The sequence below is a fragment of the Mesoplodon mirus genome (genome assembly GCF_964341445.2).
Source record: "Mesoplodon mirus genome assembly, chromosome: 11".
Classification (NCBI taxonomy): domain Eukaryota; kingdom Metazoa; phylum Chordata; class Mammalia; order Artiodactyla; family Ziphiidae; genus Mesoplodon; species Mesoplodon mirus.
This window is the reverse complement of record NC_138987.1, coordinates 102,220,879-102,239,746: the sequence shown is the minus strand read 5'-3', so window position 1 is coordinate 102,239,746 and position 18,868 is coordinate 102,220,879. Positions and strand designations below refer to the sequence as shown.

Below are 18,868 nucleotides of genomic sequence, written 5' to 3'. Positions count from 1 at the left end.
GGCTAACAATATGGGAACCTGAGCTCAATTCTCCGTAAATGTAAAGCTGCTCTAAAAATAAAACCTTTTAGGGCTTCCCTGGTGGCGCAGTGGTTGAGAGTCCATCTGCCCATACAGGGGATGCGGGTTCGTGCCCCGCGCAGGGAAGATCCCACATGCCACGGAGCAGCTAGGCCCGTGAGCCATGGGCTGAGCCTGCGCGTCCAGAGCCTATGCTCCGTAACGGAAGAGGCCACAACAGTGAGAGGCCCGCGTACCGCAAAAAAAAATAAAATAAAACCTGTTAATAAGTAAAATATTGACGCATTTGCTTCCATTAGGGCCAGGAAAGTAAAACAAATTCTGGTTGGCAGAACTAAACTTTTTTAAAAAACGCAAGGGCTACAAGGCTCAGTCAACGTCAGGGGCAGGACAGCAGACCTTCCCTCCAACTTCGGAGCGGGCTGCTGGGGAAAAGACCGGGAGAGGTCACGAGAAGTCACGAGAAGTCACGAGTGAGCGACAGGAGGCGAAGCGGGGCGGGGTGTTGAGTGGCGGGACTTCCGGGCCGCTCTCTCCCCACTGGCTGGGCTGCACGGCGACCTGCGCAGGAACCGGAAGCCGCGCTCACAAAACAGAAGAGGCCGGAAGCGCGTCTGGCTTTCGTCTCCCGTTCGCCCGTCACCCGCGTCGGTCCTGAGCTCCGGCCGGTCACCCACTGCCTCCCGTTGCTTGCACCATGGCCCTCAGCGATGCCGACGTGCAGAAACAGGTGAGCGCCGGGCTGAGCCCCGAGAGGCGGGCGGGTACCGCCCCGGGCCTGGGGGAGCTCCATGGCGGCCTCGTTGGCCAGATCTCCCCGTCCCCGGGACACCGCCTCGGAGCTGTGCGGGTCGGGGCCGCGTCGGGCTTGCGGGCGAGCGGCCGGCCCGGGGTCGCGGCGTTGCTCGGCGCTTTGGAGTTCGCCGGCGGCGGGCGTTGACCGCCCAGGCCCGGACTTCGGGGAAGGGCACTCAGGCCGCAGTTTAGAGAACTTGTCTCTGGCTGAAGTTCTCGGAAAACCCTGACTAACGCTCACTCACTGCCCTGTGAGCCTTCTTAGATGAGCATTACGGTGTTTTTTCCTTGTTTCCAGTTCCTTTAAAACGCTTCTGCACTTTATTCGTTAGGTGATACGCTCTCAGAAGCGTGGTGGTTCTTCCTTTTAGGGGATCTTAGGCTGATCATGGAGGGCAACAAAAATAGCGTCTGTGCGGCACTGTAGGAAATCTTACCGCATGCTTACAGAACAGCGCTGGTTTTGAACATTAATCAGCGCTGCGTCTGAGTTTTACTGTAGGAAAAAGGACGCAGTGCCCTCCAGCGGTCCAGCGGTCCCACCCCTAGTACCAGCTCTCTTCTTTTTCCGCCTTGTTGTGATGTATTGAAAACTAGGGCTTCCCCAGGAAGAATACATGGCAAAGGTAAAGCAGTGAAACTAGGCCAGAACCACGTTTTCTTTCTGTAAAATAGTAAGAACGAGGAAATGTATCGTTTGTACTCCTCCACACTACGCGCGGTCCCCATCAGGGCGGTGCCTGTGTTCCCCGTATTCCCGGCAGTGACCAGGCCTGAGCACTGAGTAGACGCCTAGAAATATGGGTTTCCTTCAACTTCCTGCTCTTTAGGAGTTAGTAAAATCTTAATATAGTTATTTCCTGCTTTTCATCACAGTTGATTTCTGGAAACTACATTGCAAAGCCGAATGGTGAAACTGTGTTTAGTCCTCATACACTTTGGGTTAACTCAAATCTTGTTACTCTTTTTGCTGTCGGATGTCTGCTTCAGTAAAGCAAAGTGCTGATTTCTGTAAACATCACTGCTTTTACAGCTGGGAAAATCTGCAGACTTTCATGGATTCTGGGACAAGGGGGACGCATAGTTGTTTTTCAGGCACCATTAGGTGTGGGTCAGTGAAACCCTAGGATGCTCTGTGAGATTGCACTGGAGCTGCCAAGAGTGCTAAGCCAAACAGTCTCCTATAGGAGATATATTGTGTACATACATCAAAGATGGAGTGCTCGTTCCTGTTGGTTTTTCCATCACAAGTAGGTAAATGTATTTAAAAAGAGCCCCCTAGAATCTACTAAATCTTCTTAACTCAAGGATGAACTTGAGTGCTGGAAATAAAATACTAATACTTAAATGTAAAAAGAAAAGAAATCCTGGGTTTCCTGATTCCTTCCCCACTGTATTAAAGTATTTGTGTATGTTGCTTTTTTTTTTGTCTGAGGAGTATGGTCATTTATTTCATCAAATTTTCAAAAGAATCTTGACTCCAGAGGTGTAGAACCCAGTAGCTTTAGCAGGAAGAAGAAAAGCATATTTTACGGGCAGGTTTTTCTGCCTTGAGGGTGGAGTTAAATGTCCTGAAGGGGTTGACGTTCTCTTGTTGGAACTCCTGAAGGCAGAATGTGTTCTTGTTGACTGTAAACGGGCTTCTCGGACCTGGGTTGAAATGAGTGTGTTGTGCTCTAGGCTGTGCTGATCTTGTCAGAGCTGGTAGCAGAGGGTCCAGCACCAGAGACAGAGGCAGATAATGCAGGTTTGAATCAGGGTTCACCTCTTAGAGGCCAGTGTCTTGTAGCATTTATAAGCACCCCAGTTGGTTACTGTCTTTAAATACTTCTAAAGTTCCAGACAGTGCAGTGTGAGTTTGATCTGAACTTGTGATGATTCCATTCCTCACCACAAACAGAAACACACACACAGGCACAGATGTGTGGAGGTTGATCCATTTAGCAAGTTCACCGTGGTTTTTCTTAACAGTGTAGATTTCGGTTAGGCACCCCAATTTTTCAAGGCTTGAGATTTTATAAGTATTGTATTACCTATAAAACGGGCTCTGATTGTCATCATTATTTTGGCTCCTCACTGGTAGGGAGCTCCTAAGAATTTTGACAAAAAATAAGTCTTCCCTTCTAAACCCGTGCTCTGTGTTTTCCTCAAGACTTTGATGCCATGAGGTTGTATTCTTTTTTTTTTTTTTTTTTTTAATTATTTTTTGGCTGCCTTCGGTCTTCATTGCTGCACGCAGGCTTTTCTCCAGTTGCGGCGAGCGGAGGCTACTCTTCGTTGCAGTGCGTGGGCTTCTCATTGCGGTGGCCTCTCTTGTTGCGGAGCACGGGCTCTAGGCACACAGGCTTCAGTAGTTGTGGCACATGGGCTCAGTAGTTGTGGCTCGCGGGCTCTAGAGTGCAGGCTCAGTAGTTGTGGTGCACGGGCTTACTTGCTCCGCGGCACGTGGGATCCTGGGCTCGAAGCCGTGTCCCCTGCATTGGCAGGCAGATTCTTAACCAGTGCGCCACCAGGGAAGTCCCTAGGTTGTATTCTTAAGTTTTTTAAATTGTGTAAAACACATTACGTGAAGTTTACCTTTTTAACCATTTTTTGGAGTATAGTTGCCTTACAACGTTGTGTTAGTTTCTGCTGCACAACGAAGTGAATCAGCTATAGGTATACACATATCCCCTCCCCCCTTGGACCTCCCTCCCACGCCCCCCATCCCACCCATCTAGGTCCCCACTGAGCACCAAGCTGAGCTCCCTGTGCTATACAGCAGGTTCCCACTAGCTGTCTCTTTTACACGTGGTGGTGTATGTATGTCAAACCTGATCTCCCAGTTCATCCCACCGCCCCTTCCCCTGCTGTGTTCACATGTCCATTCTCTACGTCTCCGTTTCTGTTCCTGCCATGCAAATGGGTTCATCTGTACCGTTTTTCTAGATTCCACACAAACGCGTTAATACGCGATATTTTTCTTTTTCTGACTTAACTTCACTCTGTATGACAAACTCTAGGTCCATCCATGTCTCTACAGATGACCCAATCTTGTTCCTTTTTATTCCATTGTACATATGCACCACATCTTCTTTATCCATTCATGGGTCGATGGACATTTAGGTTGTTTCCACATCCTGGCTATTGTAAACAGTGCTGCAATGAACATTGGGGTACATGTGTCTTTTTGAATTATGGTTTTCTCAGGGCCTTTTTAACCATTTTTAAGTGAATGATTCAGTAGTGTTAAGTATATTCACATTCTTGTGAAACAAATCTTAACTCACTTTTGTACAGACTCTAAAAGTAGTTGGGGTACCTCAGAAGGCTTTTAACTCCCAACAGATTCTCACTCATTCACAAATGTTTATTGAGCACCTACTGTGGGGAAAGTAAACCCTTAACCCCGTGTCCTGGGTTTACGGTGGTGTTTACCTTTATGCGGGACAATTAATACATGAAATGAGTTAATAACCTAGAGGCTCTACATTAAATTTTTTTAAGCTGCTTTTTTTCTTTTTAATTCACTATTCCTTTCAGGTAGAGCTCCTATGAAATGAAACTACCAGTGAGTTTGATTGCTGTGTTGCTTGTATATTCATTTGGGTATATTTTACATCTGCCACTAGAGACAGTACTCTGTTTATGAGTATAAATTAGATCAGTCACCCCAAGCCCCATTCAGAAGACTTTGGGGACTTCATTCTCCAACTGTAGCCAGAGATCTAAAACCCTTTAGCAAGTTCCTAGCCTTATAGTTTAGTTGAGGAGAGGCACAGGCAAGCAGGCAATTAGGACTGTGTGTTTAGGCGGAGAAGTGCAGAGTGTCCTGAGTGCAGAGAAATGAGAGGTTCAGGAGGTTTTCCAAAGGAGGTGACAGTTAAGCGAGCTGAGGCTCGAGGAGATAGCTGGGCTGGGGGTGGGGGAGTGTTCCAAGTGGAAGGAACAGCATGTTTGAAATCTCGAAAGTGGAAAGAACGGCGAGCTCAAGGAACTGAAAACCTGAAATGAGAGTAGCATGGGGACTTCCCTGGTGGCGCAGTGGTTAAGAATCCGCCTGCCAGCGCAGGGGACACGGGTTCGAGCCCTGGTCCGGGAAGATCCCACATGCCGCAGAGCAATTAAGCCCGTGCACCACAACTACTGAGCCCGCGTGCCACAACTACTGAAGCCCACGCACCTAGAGCCCGTGCTCCACAGGAAGAGGAGCCACCGCAATGAGAAGCCTGCGCACTGCGACAAAGAGTAGCCCCCGCTCGCCGCAACTAGATAGAGAAAAGCCCATGCGCAGCAACGAAGACCCAACACAGCCAAAAATAAAATTAATTAATTAATTAATTTTTAAAAATGTAGGATGACAGGAACTAGGAGTCTGAGGAGTGGCCAGTGGTGGAGGTTACATTTCATGTGATGCTGGAGAGGTGAGCAGTGACCACATCACAGACCTTCAAAATCTCTGCACTTCATCCTAAGGGGGGGTGTGGTACGAGATGAGAGGGACATTTGTAAAGGATCTTCCTGGTTGCCAGGTAGAGTTGGTTAGCAAGGGAACAAGACTGAGGGCCCGGAGAAAATATGGAAGCTGTTGCAGTAATTCCGCCAAGAGATATGATAGCAGAGATGAGATTGTGGCTGTGAAGATGGAGAGAGATGGACAAACTAAAGAGGTGTCAGAAGAGAGAACTCTTAGGACATGGTGATTGATGTGGGGCCTGAGATACGGGAGGAGACGACTTGGATGTTGGTGCTAGTCCTCAAGGCAGAGGTCAAGTGGGAGGTGGGAGGAGAGCGGTCAGTGTTCCTTACTGAGCGTGTGGAATTTCAGTTGCTGTGAGTAGGAGCTCCTGAAGGAGCTGTCTAGGAGGCGGAGGAAGAAGCGCATGGCCCCAGAGGAGGCTGAGGAGGAGAGCAAGGAAGTGGTGGGAGCAAAGGGAAGCACGTGCTCAAGAAGGGTGGTGGTCAGCGTACCAAGAGATACTGCAGGTGCAGTAAGATAAAGGCGAGGAGATCGCTGTCATCTTACGAGAGTGATTTCACTGGGCTGGGGGGAGGGGAGTCGGGTTGGAGCTCCTCGAGAGTAGGAGGCCCCCTGGTACACGCCATTGGATGGGGAAGGGGAGAGGACGGTCTGGCTGAAGGAGGCCGGAAGTAGAGGAGGACGTGTATTCAGTCCTTCCTCCCCATAGACTCCGAGTTCCTTGAGAGTAGGATAATGGCCTATTTACCTGTGTTGTTGAATATTGCATCTGGTCCATTTGCTGGAGTAAATTCCAGATTGAAAGTTACCTGAGAACAGAAAGGCATTCCATAAATGATTGTTGGAAGAATCAGAAAAGATAGATATTTTTTCTTGTCATATTCAAAAATAACCTTTTCCTTCTCCTTATAGATTAAGCACATGATGGCTTTTATTGAACAAGAAGCCAATGAGAAAGCAGAAGAAATAGATGCAAAGGTGAGATTCCACTTCCTAGGTTTAAGAAGTTATCAAAGCTTCGTACTGTCTTGCTTTGCTAATTAGTACTTAGTAAAATTGTTTAACAGAGCATTGCATAGGACCAATAAAAATCTCTTTAACGTTAAAAATAAATTTTCCTTTCTAAACATTTTTTAATTTTTTTGCCTGTGCCACGTGGCAGGCGGGATCTTAGTTCCCCGGCCAGGGATCGAGCCTGTCCCCCTGCAGTGGAAGCATGGAATCCTAACCACTGGACCGCCAGTGAAGTCCCAAAATTCTGATTGTCAATAAGTGTCCTGAAATTTTATGGTAGGGAGTAGAAAAGTAAGGGATGGATTAATTTTCTCATGGAATCCAAACTCAGACGTTGAGCAACTGCAGCTAATTGATGGCTGGTCAGGGGAGGATGTAGTATTTTTTCATTGTTATGTTGCTTTTTTATTTGTGCTTCCTGCAAAAAAGGTAAATACACAGTTTGGCATATGTAAGGCATAAAATGAAAGCCCCTGTCCATCACGAAGGCGGCAGTCAGCATCTAGGAATTTTACAGATATTTCGAGTTGCACAGTGTTTCTGTACAGTATATAAAATTGTTCTTTTCTCTAAGTATAATCATAGTAGGTCAGAATATATCATCTAATACTTTATTTTCATTGTCCTTTTACTTTATTCTACAGTGGTTACATTTGTTACTTAACAGTAAAGCCTTAAAATTGTGGGTGCCTGGTATCCTAGGGCCAAAACTGAACCTTTGAACTATTTGAGTAATTTATCATCTAAGGAAGAAAAGACTTATTTTGCCTGTCACTGAAGTAGAACAGTTGAGAGGGTATTGTTTAATATATATATATTTTTATTGAAGTATAGTTGGTTAACAATATATTAATTTCAGGTGTACAGCATAGTGATTCAATATTTTTATAGATTATACTCCATTTAAAGTTATTACAAAATAATGGCTGTATTTCTCTGTGCTGTACAATATATCCTTGTTGCTTGTTTAATATTGTTTTGATGGCCATAGGAGCACTGCAGTTTCTCATATGGCTAGTTTCCTTATTTCTCTCTGGGACAAATACAGAACTTCTATTTCAGTTGGTAAATGCATTTCTATTTAAAGTAGTCTTATCTCGTGTGATAGGTATAGAAATAAGCTGCTGGCATTTATTTTAGAATATGAAAGTTCCAGTATCTGTGCCAAGCATTAAACATCTGAATCAGTAACTTTAGCTAGCTTCCAAAGTCATAATTTCTTACTGCCTGAAAATCACAGACAGCTGATATACTACGATACCCTTTGTAAAAAGTGACTACTCAATAATTAACACTAATAAAACTAATAACTCAAATTTATGTAGTTTATCATTTTAAAAGGACTATTAGATTTGACCTACAAAGGAAAGAATACTATTTTTATTTTCTTATTTTATAAGGGAGGACACTTAGGCTGAGATTACTTGACCAAATTTTTTAGACAGTAACTCAGATCTTCTGACTCCAAATTCTGTATCCTTTTCATTAGCCCTCTATTAAACACATGGATCAAATTTAAAATACATAATTTTTTTCATACACAGAATCTTCTGATTCTATTCATTGAAACTTTGTTGGTGGATACTAGATATAGAATAAGGTGAATATAAGCAACTACCCTGGTCATCAGCTGCTTAAAATAAAACTGTCAAAATCTGTATAATGAATTAATAATAATGAATTCCTTGGTAGGCAGAAGAAGAGTTCAACATTGAGAAAGGCCGTCTTGTGCAGACCCAAAGACTGAAGATTATGGAATACTACGAGAAGAAAGAAAAGCAGATTGAGCAGCAGAAGAAAATGTGAGCTTTGAAAATCACTGGGACGAGAGGGTAAAGCAGGTGGTTTGGAGTCAGGCAGTTACGGGTTCGGGTCTTAAATGGACCACTCACTGCTTGACTAACCTTGGTCAAGTTACTTAACTTCTCTTTCCTCATTTGGGAAAACGGAAGGCTCACGGGATTATTGAAAGATATAGTTGAAATAACTGATAAGAAAGTCTCACCACTTCATAAGCATTCAATAAATATCTCCTTATCTTTGAAAATAAGTGGATAAAAACCACTACATGTATTTCAGGGAGTTCTCTGGGATCTGTACAGAGAAGTGTTTGCACATATGTAGGAGGTTGTACCTTTCTCTACGTTGGTTGTTTTTTATGCTGTAACGATACTACTTTTCCGTGCCTTTTGCAGTCAGATGTCTAATCTGATGAATCAAGCGAGGCTGAAAGTCCTCAGAGCGAGAGATGACCTTATCACAGTGAGTAATTAGCCCCCTTTAGTTATAAAATTATAAAATGTTTATTCACTTGTCTGTTATAGAGAATTCACTAGTTAATGTTAGATTAAGGAGCTGATGAATGATTTTTAGAGAGAAAACATTTGCTCAGCAAATCATTACACTAGGTATTGTAATAAATACGGAAATGAATAAGATGTGTGTCCAGTCTTCAAGGACCTGCTGCTCTTAACAGAGCATGTAGCTTCTGGGTATATAGCACGTGATGGGGGGACCATACATTATCTGAGGGCGATGGGGACTAATAAGGCTAGAAAGATAGGATGGAGTTACTATGGGGCCATGAGTGCAAGTGAAGAGCTTTGCTTGCTTTCAGTAGAAAGCTGTTGAAGGTTTCATTTTATTTTATGAGGAATATCATAAATAGGGTTCATGATATGAGTACATAGACTAAATTTAACAGAGAAGAGGTTAGACAGAAAACCATTTGGGGAGTATTGTCACCCAAAGGAGAGGGCAGAAACGTACCACTTAGGTGAGACAGCCTGAAGGAATTTGAATTAATTCAGAAACAAGGGAATTCCCTGGCAGTCCAGTGGTTAGGACTCTGCTCTTCCACTGTAGGGGGCACAGGTTCGATCCCTGGTCGGGGAACTGAGATCCTGCAAGCTGTGTGGTGCGACCAAAAAAAAAAAAAATTTAGAAACCAAGTGGAGGCCTCTGCTTCCACTGTTATTCATTGTTATTGTGGAGGCCTTAGATTTCTTACAAAATGGAGAGACAAGTTATATAAATATCAGGAAGGAAGAAACAGTTATTTTTTTGAAGATACGATTGTATATTTAAAAAAATACAACATCTGAAAAACTAAGAACTAGTAATTAGTTCAAAAAGGTGACTGGCTACAAAGAGAATATACAGAAATTGATAGTTTTACTACATGCCAACAGTAAGCAATTAGGAGTAAGTGTTGGTGAATAGGAACTATATGGAAAAGCTATAAAACTGAAAATATAATACTTGACTAAGCAGAAGACATACCATCTTCTCAGATGACTAGAGAAACAAACTAATATTGTAAGATATCGGTTCCTGTTAGGCGAGTCTGGCATGGTGGCGGCAAGGACCGAGTTGGGTGTCAGTGATGACACGTTTTACAGGAGGAAGCCCCAGACGTTGGCTACTGATTGACTCCTCCACCTCCTCTTCTTTTTTTAAAAAAATTAATTTATTTTTGGCTGTGTTAGGTCTTCGTTGCTGTGCGCGGGCTTTCTCTCTAGTTGCGGTGAGCGGGGGCTACTCTTGGTTGTGGTGTGTGGGCTTCTCATTGCGGTGGCTTCTCTTGTTGCGGAGCATGGGCTCTAGGTGCGTGGGCTTCAGTAGTTGTGGCGCGCGGGCTCAGTAGTTGTGGCTCTAGAGTGCAGGCTCAGTAGTTGTGGCACACGGGCTTCTTTGCTCCACGGCACGCGGGATCTTCCCGGACCAGGGCTCAAACCCGCATCCCCTGCATTGGAAGGCTGATTCTTTATCACTGGACCACCAGGGAAGTCCCAGTGGGCGAATTTTTTAACCCTTTTGAACCTTCCTTTTCTTGTAAAATGGGGAAAGCATATACATGAGGCTTCTTTAGAATTAAGTTGGTCCACATAGGAAAAGTGACTGTGCAGTGCCTCACACAGGACAGGCCTGGTGTAGGTAACAGCTCTTTACCGTCACTTCCTAAACCTCACACTGTGTAAGGTGGTGGTGTTGTCGTTTAAGGGAGATAAAGAACAGACCGACCTTTAGAAATTCTGATTTGTTGGTCCTGAAGTAGAGATTTCTGGTGCTGCGGTTAAAGAGACGAAACAGAAATGTCTCTGCGGGAGGCCCCCTGAGTCTTCACGCTGGGCACGAGCAAAGGAGACGTGATTTTGATGTTGTTGTCATAATCGGGTTTTAGTTTCTTGCTTTCCAGGAGCAGAGTCTAATATTTTCAGGATCCTAGAGGCAGTTAGGTTCAGGTGGACAGATAATGCCCTTCCAAACTCTCAAAATACTGATCTGTAGGCTGACACGTGAACGGCAGTAACCTACACCCCTCCCCATGGGGAGTCAGACTACAGCCAGAAAGTTGAGTTTAGAATCAAAGAGTGTCACTGGGGTATTACTTAAGTTACCTTCCTGACCTGTGGGGCGTGTCTTTTAAGTGGACAGGAATGATTTAGACAAGGGACAATACAGTTTATGTCGATTAGGTTTCAGCTTTCTTAGCTGGAGTTCAGTTTATTCCAAGTTCCTACTCCCTTGATTGGAGTTCTGGGTGGTGTTAAGACTCCTCATTTGTCCACTTCCAGATTTTTCCGTGGGTTATTTTTACAAATGGCTGGCATCACTCTTTACAGCTTGACTTGATGCTCATTCTTTTAGAGTAGACCTGTCTCCCTACTCCTCCTGTCCCCCCCCACCGGCTTGACCACTGTGGACAGTCAGTTCCAGCACAAAGAGAACTGTGCTTGAGGGGTCTCTTAGTGAGGAGGGGCTGCGGTTTCTTTCAGCCACATGTCTTATATCATAAATGCTTCAAATCTTTGTGCCATAGCGTCCTAGATTCTAAAGGCTTCAACTGCTTGGGAGTGGTTCCGGGCTGGGTGCAGCTCCAAGGGTGACTCTCAGAACCAAATACAGGGCCACTTCCTTCTCTCCACCCTCACTCCTCAAATTCTGATTGTCTGGGTGAGCATGTATGTTCTCCCTCTTCTTTAAATCCCCCAAATCATTCCAGAGGTCATATTCAGTAAGGGAGACACGTATGTGGAAGATTTACTAGGACGAAATGTTCTCAGCGGTGTTGGGTGGCCAGCAGTGGGATCGAGAGGCGCTCTCTCTGACTTTTAAAGGACCTCGGTCCTCTTTTACCAGTAAGCCTGTACGTGCGTACCACTTAATGAGTAGCTGCCAGCGTGCTCTTCTCAACCATGTGAGATTTGTCTCCGGAGTCCCTTTCAGTGTCTGTTTTAGTTATACAAGCCAGCGTTTATTATAGACCATTAAAAATACAGACTAACATAAAGAAACTTGAAATCATGGATAGTCGAGCCTCCCGCAGGTGAACACTGACGACACTTTGTTCTCTGTGCAGAGGCTGCTTTTTCTAATAAAAAATGGAACCATCTTGCCCAGCTGCCTCCGTAGCTTGCTTTCCGTGGCTGTGGCATGTGGCTTTTTCCGTTCTGGTCAGTCATGATCGGTAATCTGGGCTCTTCTGCCTGAGTGCGAGTCCCCTGGGGGCCGCGGTAGTGCTCTTGCTCGCTCGGATCAGTGTCCTTAGGGTGGCATCTGCTTTATCGTACACCTCAGGGAACGCGTGTGGAGTGAACACACAGCCGTGAAGTGAGAAGTGATTGGACACAAGCTGGGCCAGCCCCACGTGGGTTCCGAGCTGACTACCCAGCTGTGTAGATAACTTTTTCTTTTTCCACTCTTTGTAGGACCTACTAAATGAAGCCAAACAGAGGCTTAGCAAAGTGGTAAAAGATACCACCAGGTACCAAGTGCTGCTGGATGGACTGGTCCTCCAGGTAAGTTTGTAGGTCGGATGCACCACTGAGAGCCACGTCCCTGCAGAGTCGACAAGATGGGACAGAAACTAGCTGTTTCTCCTGTGTTCTCATTTTAGCTCTTTTCCCTGTCCGGTCGGGAGATGTGTGGGAGGACGGTGGTGTCTGGCTGGTGGATGACACTGATGTTGTCTTGTCCTTTGTAACCTCCAGCTGTAAACTTTCCTAATTTGATTTTACCACTAAAATGCTTGCTTTCGATAGAGGTTCAGACCACAGGCTGTATAAATTTTAATTGTTTGCTGTTCAGCTGTTAAATATAGTATTTGTCCTCAACCTAGTTGATGTAAGACTCCCGTATGAATTTCGTTCCCATCACCAGAGCATTGGGTATATTTATCTGGTTTGTGATATGAAGATCTTCCCATGTTCTCATACTATGTGGGCCATCTTTGGGGGAGCTTAAACAAGAGGACTGCTTTCCCAAACTAGATGAAAGAGTTATGAAGACATTTTATTTGCTGTTGTTTTATTTTACAGTTTGCAGTTTTTACTAATTGTATCTGATTGTGCTTTAATAGGGTTTGTACCAGTTGTTGGAGCCCCGAATGATCATTCGTTGCAGGAAACAGGATTTCCCTCTGGTGAAGGTAGAGCTTGAAGAAATCCTTTTTCTTTTTAAAGATCAAAATGTTAGGGACGAAATGCATGCTCTAGTAAATGACAGCTCAACCATGGCCATTAGAGGAGTCTTAACATGTTGTAGATACTAACTTAAGTGTACCTGAGCCTCTTACTTATTTTCTTAAACAAATCAAGTTGCCATCTGAGTTAGTCCCCTCCTCCCTTTCTGGAGACCTTGTAATACCATAATCTTCTGAAAATCCAATAAAAACAGTACTTACTGGATCGGAGCAGAGGATAGGCAACGCCGTCTGAATAGAAGAGACAGAGGCGGGGGGAGGCGCAGGTGGAGATGGTGTGTAATGGGGACAGAGTTTCAGCTTGAGAAGGTGGAACGTTCTGGAGAGGGATGGTGGGGACAGTTGCACAATGAACGTACTTAAAGCCACAGAACTGTACACTTAAAACTGATCACGGGGGACTTCCCTGGTGGCGCAGTGGTTAAGAATCTGCCTGCCAATGTAGGGGACGCCGGTTCGAGCCCTAGTCCAGGAAGATCCCACATGCCGTGCTCCAGGTGCCTAGAGCCTGTGCTCTGCAACAGGAGAGGCCACCGCAATGAGAAGCCCGCAACTAGAGAAAGCCCGTGCACAGCAGCGAAGACCTAACATAGCCATAAATAAATAAATAAATTAAAAAAAAAAAAACAACTGATCACGATGATAAATTTCATGTGCGTTTTACCGCAGTTTTAAAAAGCAGTGAGCTGGGGGAAGTGGAGGTGTAGGACGGGTGGAAGAGGGTTTCTCACGCTGCACTGCACTGAGCGTGGCGTGCAAAGTCCCATCTTCGTAGAGCACTGTAGGCTCCAGGAGACACGTGAGAACGTTTTCTTGAAGGAACTTTAGTCTTTTTCTGACACGATTACTAGTTGAACAGATTGACACATACATTGGGGCTCAGACAGTATCTGTGCTTTTGTGACGGGCTTATTTCACTTGGCAGTAATGTCTTTAGGCTTCGTTCATGTTGTAGCACGTGTCAGGATTTCTTTCTTTAAGGCTGAATTATATCCATAGACCACATTTTATTTATTCATTTATGTGTTAATAGACCCCTGGGTCGTTTCTACCTTTTGAGTATTGTGAGCAATGCTGCTGTGAACATGGGTGTACAAATATCTGTTGGGTCTGTGCTTTTACTTCTCTTGGATAAATACCCAGAGGTAGACTTGCTGGATCCTGTGGTGATTCTGTGTTTAATTTTTGAGGGACTACAATACCATCTGCCACAGCGGCTGTGCCGTTTTATGTTCCCACCAGCAACACGTCTGTTCTTTTACTTGAAAAATAAGTAGGAATATCTTTGTTTGTACAGACTGTTGGTTTTATGGATACCTGCTCCATAGTTTCTGATAAAACCTCTCTGTTTCTTGTGTTTTTCCAGGCTGCGGTGCAAAAAGCAATCCCCGTGTACAAAATCGCCACCAAAAGAGACGTTGATGTCCAGATTGATCAGGAGGCCTACCTGCCTGAGGAAATGTAAGGAACGTTTCTGCTTTTAACACCTGAGCTGCTCTGGCTGCGCGAACGGCCATCTGCCCGGCCTCGCGCATGTCCTCTGGGCACCCTGGGCAGGATGGCGGTGTGGCCACCCCATGCGTGCCTCGTGTTGGCGCCTGTCGGTATCCCCCTTGTTAACCAGCTTCTTATGGCTCAGCTTGCCTAGAAGCAGCACGGATTCTGTACCCAGAACTTGAAGCTGGTTCCACGTGTGTCCTAGGTTCTGAGAAAGGTGATCACTCCCTCTGACAAGGAAGTAGCCATGTCTGGCTGGCAGATCCCTTGGTATGGAACGCGAGCGCCCGTGGTGCTTCTGCCGAGTGCGGGGAGACTCAGTGCGGTTGGGAGGGGCGGTAGGAGCTCCTGGCTGGGGAGAGCCCAGGGCATTTTCCCCGTGCGCCTGCCTGCCGGTCCACCCCACGGGCCAGCATTGTGGAGGCCTTGGGACATGTGAATTTAGGATCGCAAGACCTAGTTCTGAGTCCTGACTGGCCTGTTGATCGCTGCAGGACCTCGAGCCCAAATCCCATCATCTGTAAAAGGGATCAGTCTTGCTTGCTTCATAAAGTAAGGATCAGAGGTAGTGGGTGCGTGACGGTGCTTTCAAGCTGAGGGCCTGTGGGAGCTTAAGCATTAGTGAGCATTCCTGTCAGATCGCGGTCTGCTGCTCCACTCTTCCAGGTGTTGGCCAGGTAGGGCTCGACTAGTTACTTAGTCTTCCTCATCTCTGACCTGGGATAACAGCACCCGCCTCACGGAGCTCTTGGAAGCTGAAGTGGGGTCACGTCTGTGCAGCACTGACATCAGGGCTCAGGATCCACAGCGACTCTGCTGACGGGTACTCAGCGTGTAGAGACCATGTAGGACTCAGCAGTTCCAGTCAGGACCACTGTGCCTGGTGCTTTGAGTTTGGGTGCTTAGAGAAGCAATCCTGTACATGCCCTACATGTTACAGCATCTCCCCCAGAATTACACACACGGATGTCTCGGCATGGAAGCAGGAGCGCTCACACCCAAGGGGTAGTTATGCAGGGACACCAGCCGTTTGCTGACAGGTGACTGGAGCCCAGTTCAGGCTCTGGAGCCACTCGAATTAGATGGTTCTGTTTTCAGAGCCTTTGAGATTCAGAATTGCAGGTGAAGGACTGTGCAGGTTTAAAGTGGAGTTTTATTCAGTAAATTGGTCCTTTTATCCACCTCTTAAGCCCGTTTCCTGGTTTATAAATGGTGAGGAGACCAAGACTCCAGGTCCCTGGGGAATAGGAGACACGGAAGGGCCTGGACTTGGTGTTCAGTAGCGCCTGGCGCACAGCAGACACCCCCGTTGCCCTGCTGCCCGCGTGGGGACAGGGCCTGTTCAGAGAAACAAAGAGGAAATGGGGGAGGAGGATGGAGTAAGAACATACTACTCACGTCACAGCCCATTGACATTTTCTAGAGAAAATTTGCACCATTTTCCCCATCCTTTGCCTCAGAGCCTGCTTATTTCAAGAAATATTTTGTAAAACACAGAATTGTAACGTAGCAAAAGAATTCCACACCCTGAGGCTCCTTGTGGTAGGATGTGACCTGTCGGCCTTAGGCCAGAGTACTGGGGTAGAGCCTTTTATCTGAGACGCAGGCGCCAAGGAGGGCGGCCCGCCAGGGTACCCGCAGCGCTGGGCCTTGAAGACGCATTCAGATGAGGACTGTGTGTACTGATCTGCAAACTGGGGCACAGTCGCCCCCCCTTTTGTCCAGCTGGGGAGGGACGGTGGTTAGGATAACGTAAAACCAGACGGGCACACAGTCACTTGGTAATGACAGTTATTATCAGCCTCTTTACCTTAAATCTTCAGAAGCTTCTGAATTCATTTCAAACTTATTGCACGTTTATTGCCCCTAAGAGTGTTGAGACCATCCACACACCAAGACAGCTATTCTCCGAGGGAAGGAGGTAATTGTACAACGTGTGTCTGTTTCCCTCAAATCTGTAAAAGTGGTTATTTCCGGTGTTCTTTGTAGAGCTGGCGGGGTTGAGATCTACAACGGGGATCGCAAAATCAAGGTCTCCAATACCCTTGAGAGCCGGCTGGACCTCATAGCCCAGCAGGTGAGTGTGGGGACACGTCTCATCAGTTGGCCTGCGTTACTTTGAGGAGGTGCTGCGGAGAACATGTCAATTGGCCGTTATTTGGAGTTTGTGATTCTTTCTCCATTTTTCGACATTTTCTTAAAAGGAACGGGGATCCAGGCATTTAGTGCCATTTGCTGAGAGGATATTGTTTACATGAGGGTGGCCTTGGGACCAGAATGAGGGCTTTGTGTGTCTGGGATTTTAATGTATCTGTTTTACTGCATGTGGAGATGCTGACCCAAAGCCCCAGAACCCCCGACCCCCAGCAGGAATGATGGAAAGTCAGGCGACTGCTCTAAAGGAATTGCCACAGGGCGCCAGGAAACCAGCCAGGAAGCTTGAGTTGTCCCGAGTGCGGGGCCTCCTCCAGGGGTGCGCTCTGCTGCCCTGACCTTGACCGTCTTCTGGTAACTTAAACCTCAGAGCCATGCTACCCACCAGCCAGGTGTGGCTAAATTAACTAAAGCTAGGTAAGCTGCGCAGTTCGCCGCCTCAGTTGCACTGGCCGCATGCGGCCGGTGGCTGCGTCCTAAGGTGGAGTCCTCGGGCTTCTCCAGTTGCTGCGGCGCGCCTCAGCACACACCTGCACTGTCAGCTTTCCACCCGGCGCGCGCTCAGCACCTGTTGAAAGAACGAGTGTAGGTGCTCCAGAACGTCGCTTCTTCTCCCCATATCGGAGCGGGGCGGAAGCCTTAGACGGCCATGGCACCCGTCATTTGCTCTCTTTCCCCTTAAGCAGTGGCCTTAAGCCCACGTTTGCGATCGCTGAGTCTCTTGGTCGGACTCTGGCGGTGCTTGGCCAAGTATTGGGCTTCGTGACTTCGGGGCGGGGCTGAGGCGCGGGGGACGGCGCCGCCTCACGCAGGAGCTTCTTTCTTCACAGATGATGCCCGAAGTGCGGGGAGCCTTGTTTGGGGCAAATGCCAACAGGAAGTTTTTGGACTAAGCCTGAGGGAGGTGGCGTCTGCGCACTGCATGACGTGGACGTTTCTGACAGTTGAAGAGACAAGACGGCCTGCGTAGCTTCCTCTTTGCTGTCCTCCTGTCCTGTCCTGCATCTGTCGGTGGAAGGAAGCCCTGCTGTAGCGAACACCCCGGCTGGTGGGGACCGACGGGCGAGTCTCACTTAGTACGATCAGGAAACCTTCCTCTAGCTTGTCTCAGAGTAACACAACTTCCTGCTGTTCTGCAGCACAGAGGCGAGGGGTCAGGTGGTGGGTGCACGAGTGTCCCCAGGCCTCCTGCTCTTCTGGGGTCCAGCCTCGGGGGGCGGGGTGGTGGGCTCTGGGGTCAGGTCTCCGCTCTTTGGGCTTCAAGTGCATGTGGGGCTCATTTCTTCCAGCAGCAGCAGCAGCTTCACTGTTACCTGTTTGGGCCTAGAAATGTCTGTAAATGTGATTTAAGATCTAAGCCGTGAATATGCTTTATTTATTAAAACATAACACGTACGTGGATGTCACTCATTTATTACACAAGGCGTTCGCTGCAGGTTGTGGTTTGAGAGGGTGAAGTTCTCACTGAGGGATCTGGAAAGAGGAAGCATTTTCCAAACTCCTGGAGCATTTGCAGGTTGACAGCCATCAGCAGTTGAAGCCACGAACCCTCTGTGTCCCTCAGGCACATTTGCTCCTTTCTACCAAAGAAAGCCTCACCTAGAGGTGCCCTCCCAGCCCCTTAAGACTGTCCGCACACAGGTGTTCAGGTTCACCTGTCCCTGGAGGGCCTGGCAGCCGGAATAAGGGAACAGTTATATTAGCTTTGGCAGCATCAGGAAAGAAGAAACTGCGGTCTTGAGGGAGAGGAGCTGCTGTGTGTTCATTGCATCAAGACTGAAAACCCACCGTGACCTGAAGATAAAGCGTCTGTTTTCCACCCTCATGAGTAACACGGGTCGTCACAAGCGTAGCTCGGTCCTGAGGGGACGAGCTGGGAGGATGCACTGTCCGCGCCGCCCATCTCCTCCTGGCCGAACATGGGCAGGCGGGTGCCGCCTTAGAGGGCTGTCGTGGTCCCCTTGAGCTAAAATAAAATCCTGCCATTCCCCGTGTCAGTGCTGGGACAAATTGAGTTATTTAACTCAGAGTTAACGAGACTAAAGCCTCCAGCTGATTCAAGGTGCTGCGTGTGAGACAGATACACGTGAAATGCAGAGATGATCCCATCTGTGCTATCTGTTCAGGGGGTCGGGGCTCCTGAGGGTCCCCGGGCTGGACCCCCAGAGCAGGGAGGGCTTCGGTCACCAAGGGAGGTGGAGGGGCCCATGAGGTAGAGGACAGGGAAGAGGAGGGCCAGGGCTGCCGCGAAGCCTACTCAAAACCCTTGAGGCGCTTGCCGACGCTGAGAAGTTGACGCCGAAGAGCATCTACTGGGTGACCCCGAACAGCAGGGCTATGACCAGGGCCCTCCTGGCTCCACAGTTTCCTGGGGGGTGAGGAGCCCCAAAGGCTAACCCGACGGGCAGGGCTCCAGGCCTCCCCCGACACCCCAGCCCTTCAGA

At 47.3% G+C, this 18,868-nt stretch overlaps 1 protein-coding gene across 2 annotated transcripts; it reads left to right on the top strand.

Moving 5' to 3' along the window:
* The first annotated feature begins 603 nt into the window (after positions 1-603).
* On the top strand, positions 604-17,819 carry ATP6V1E1 (ATPase H+ transporting V1 subunit E1). Of its 2 annotated transcripts, none has more exons than XM_082635833.1 (9): positions 604-751; positions 6,188-6,253; positions 7,982-8,091; positions 8,485-8,551; positions 12,001-12,090; positions 12,651-12,719; positions 14,140-14,234; positions 16,260-16,347; positions 17,255-17,819. In XM_082635833.1, exons 1-9 carry the CDS (start codon positions 719-721, stop codon positions 17,315-17,317), a joined length of 681 nt encoding a protein of 226 aa, XP_082491959.1. In that variant the 5' UTR covers positions 604-718; the 3' UTR covers positions 17,318-17,819. The 2 variants fall into 2 exon arrangements, with proteins under 2 accessions (XP_082491959.1, XP_082491958.1); XM_082635832.1 differs by lacking the exon at positions 604-751 and adding an exon at positions 1,877-2,066.
* The last annotated feature ends 1,049 nt before the right edge of the window (positions 17,820-18,868 follow it).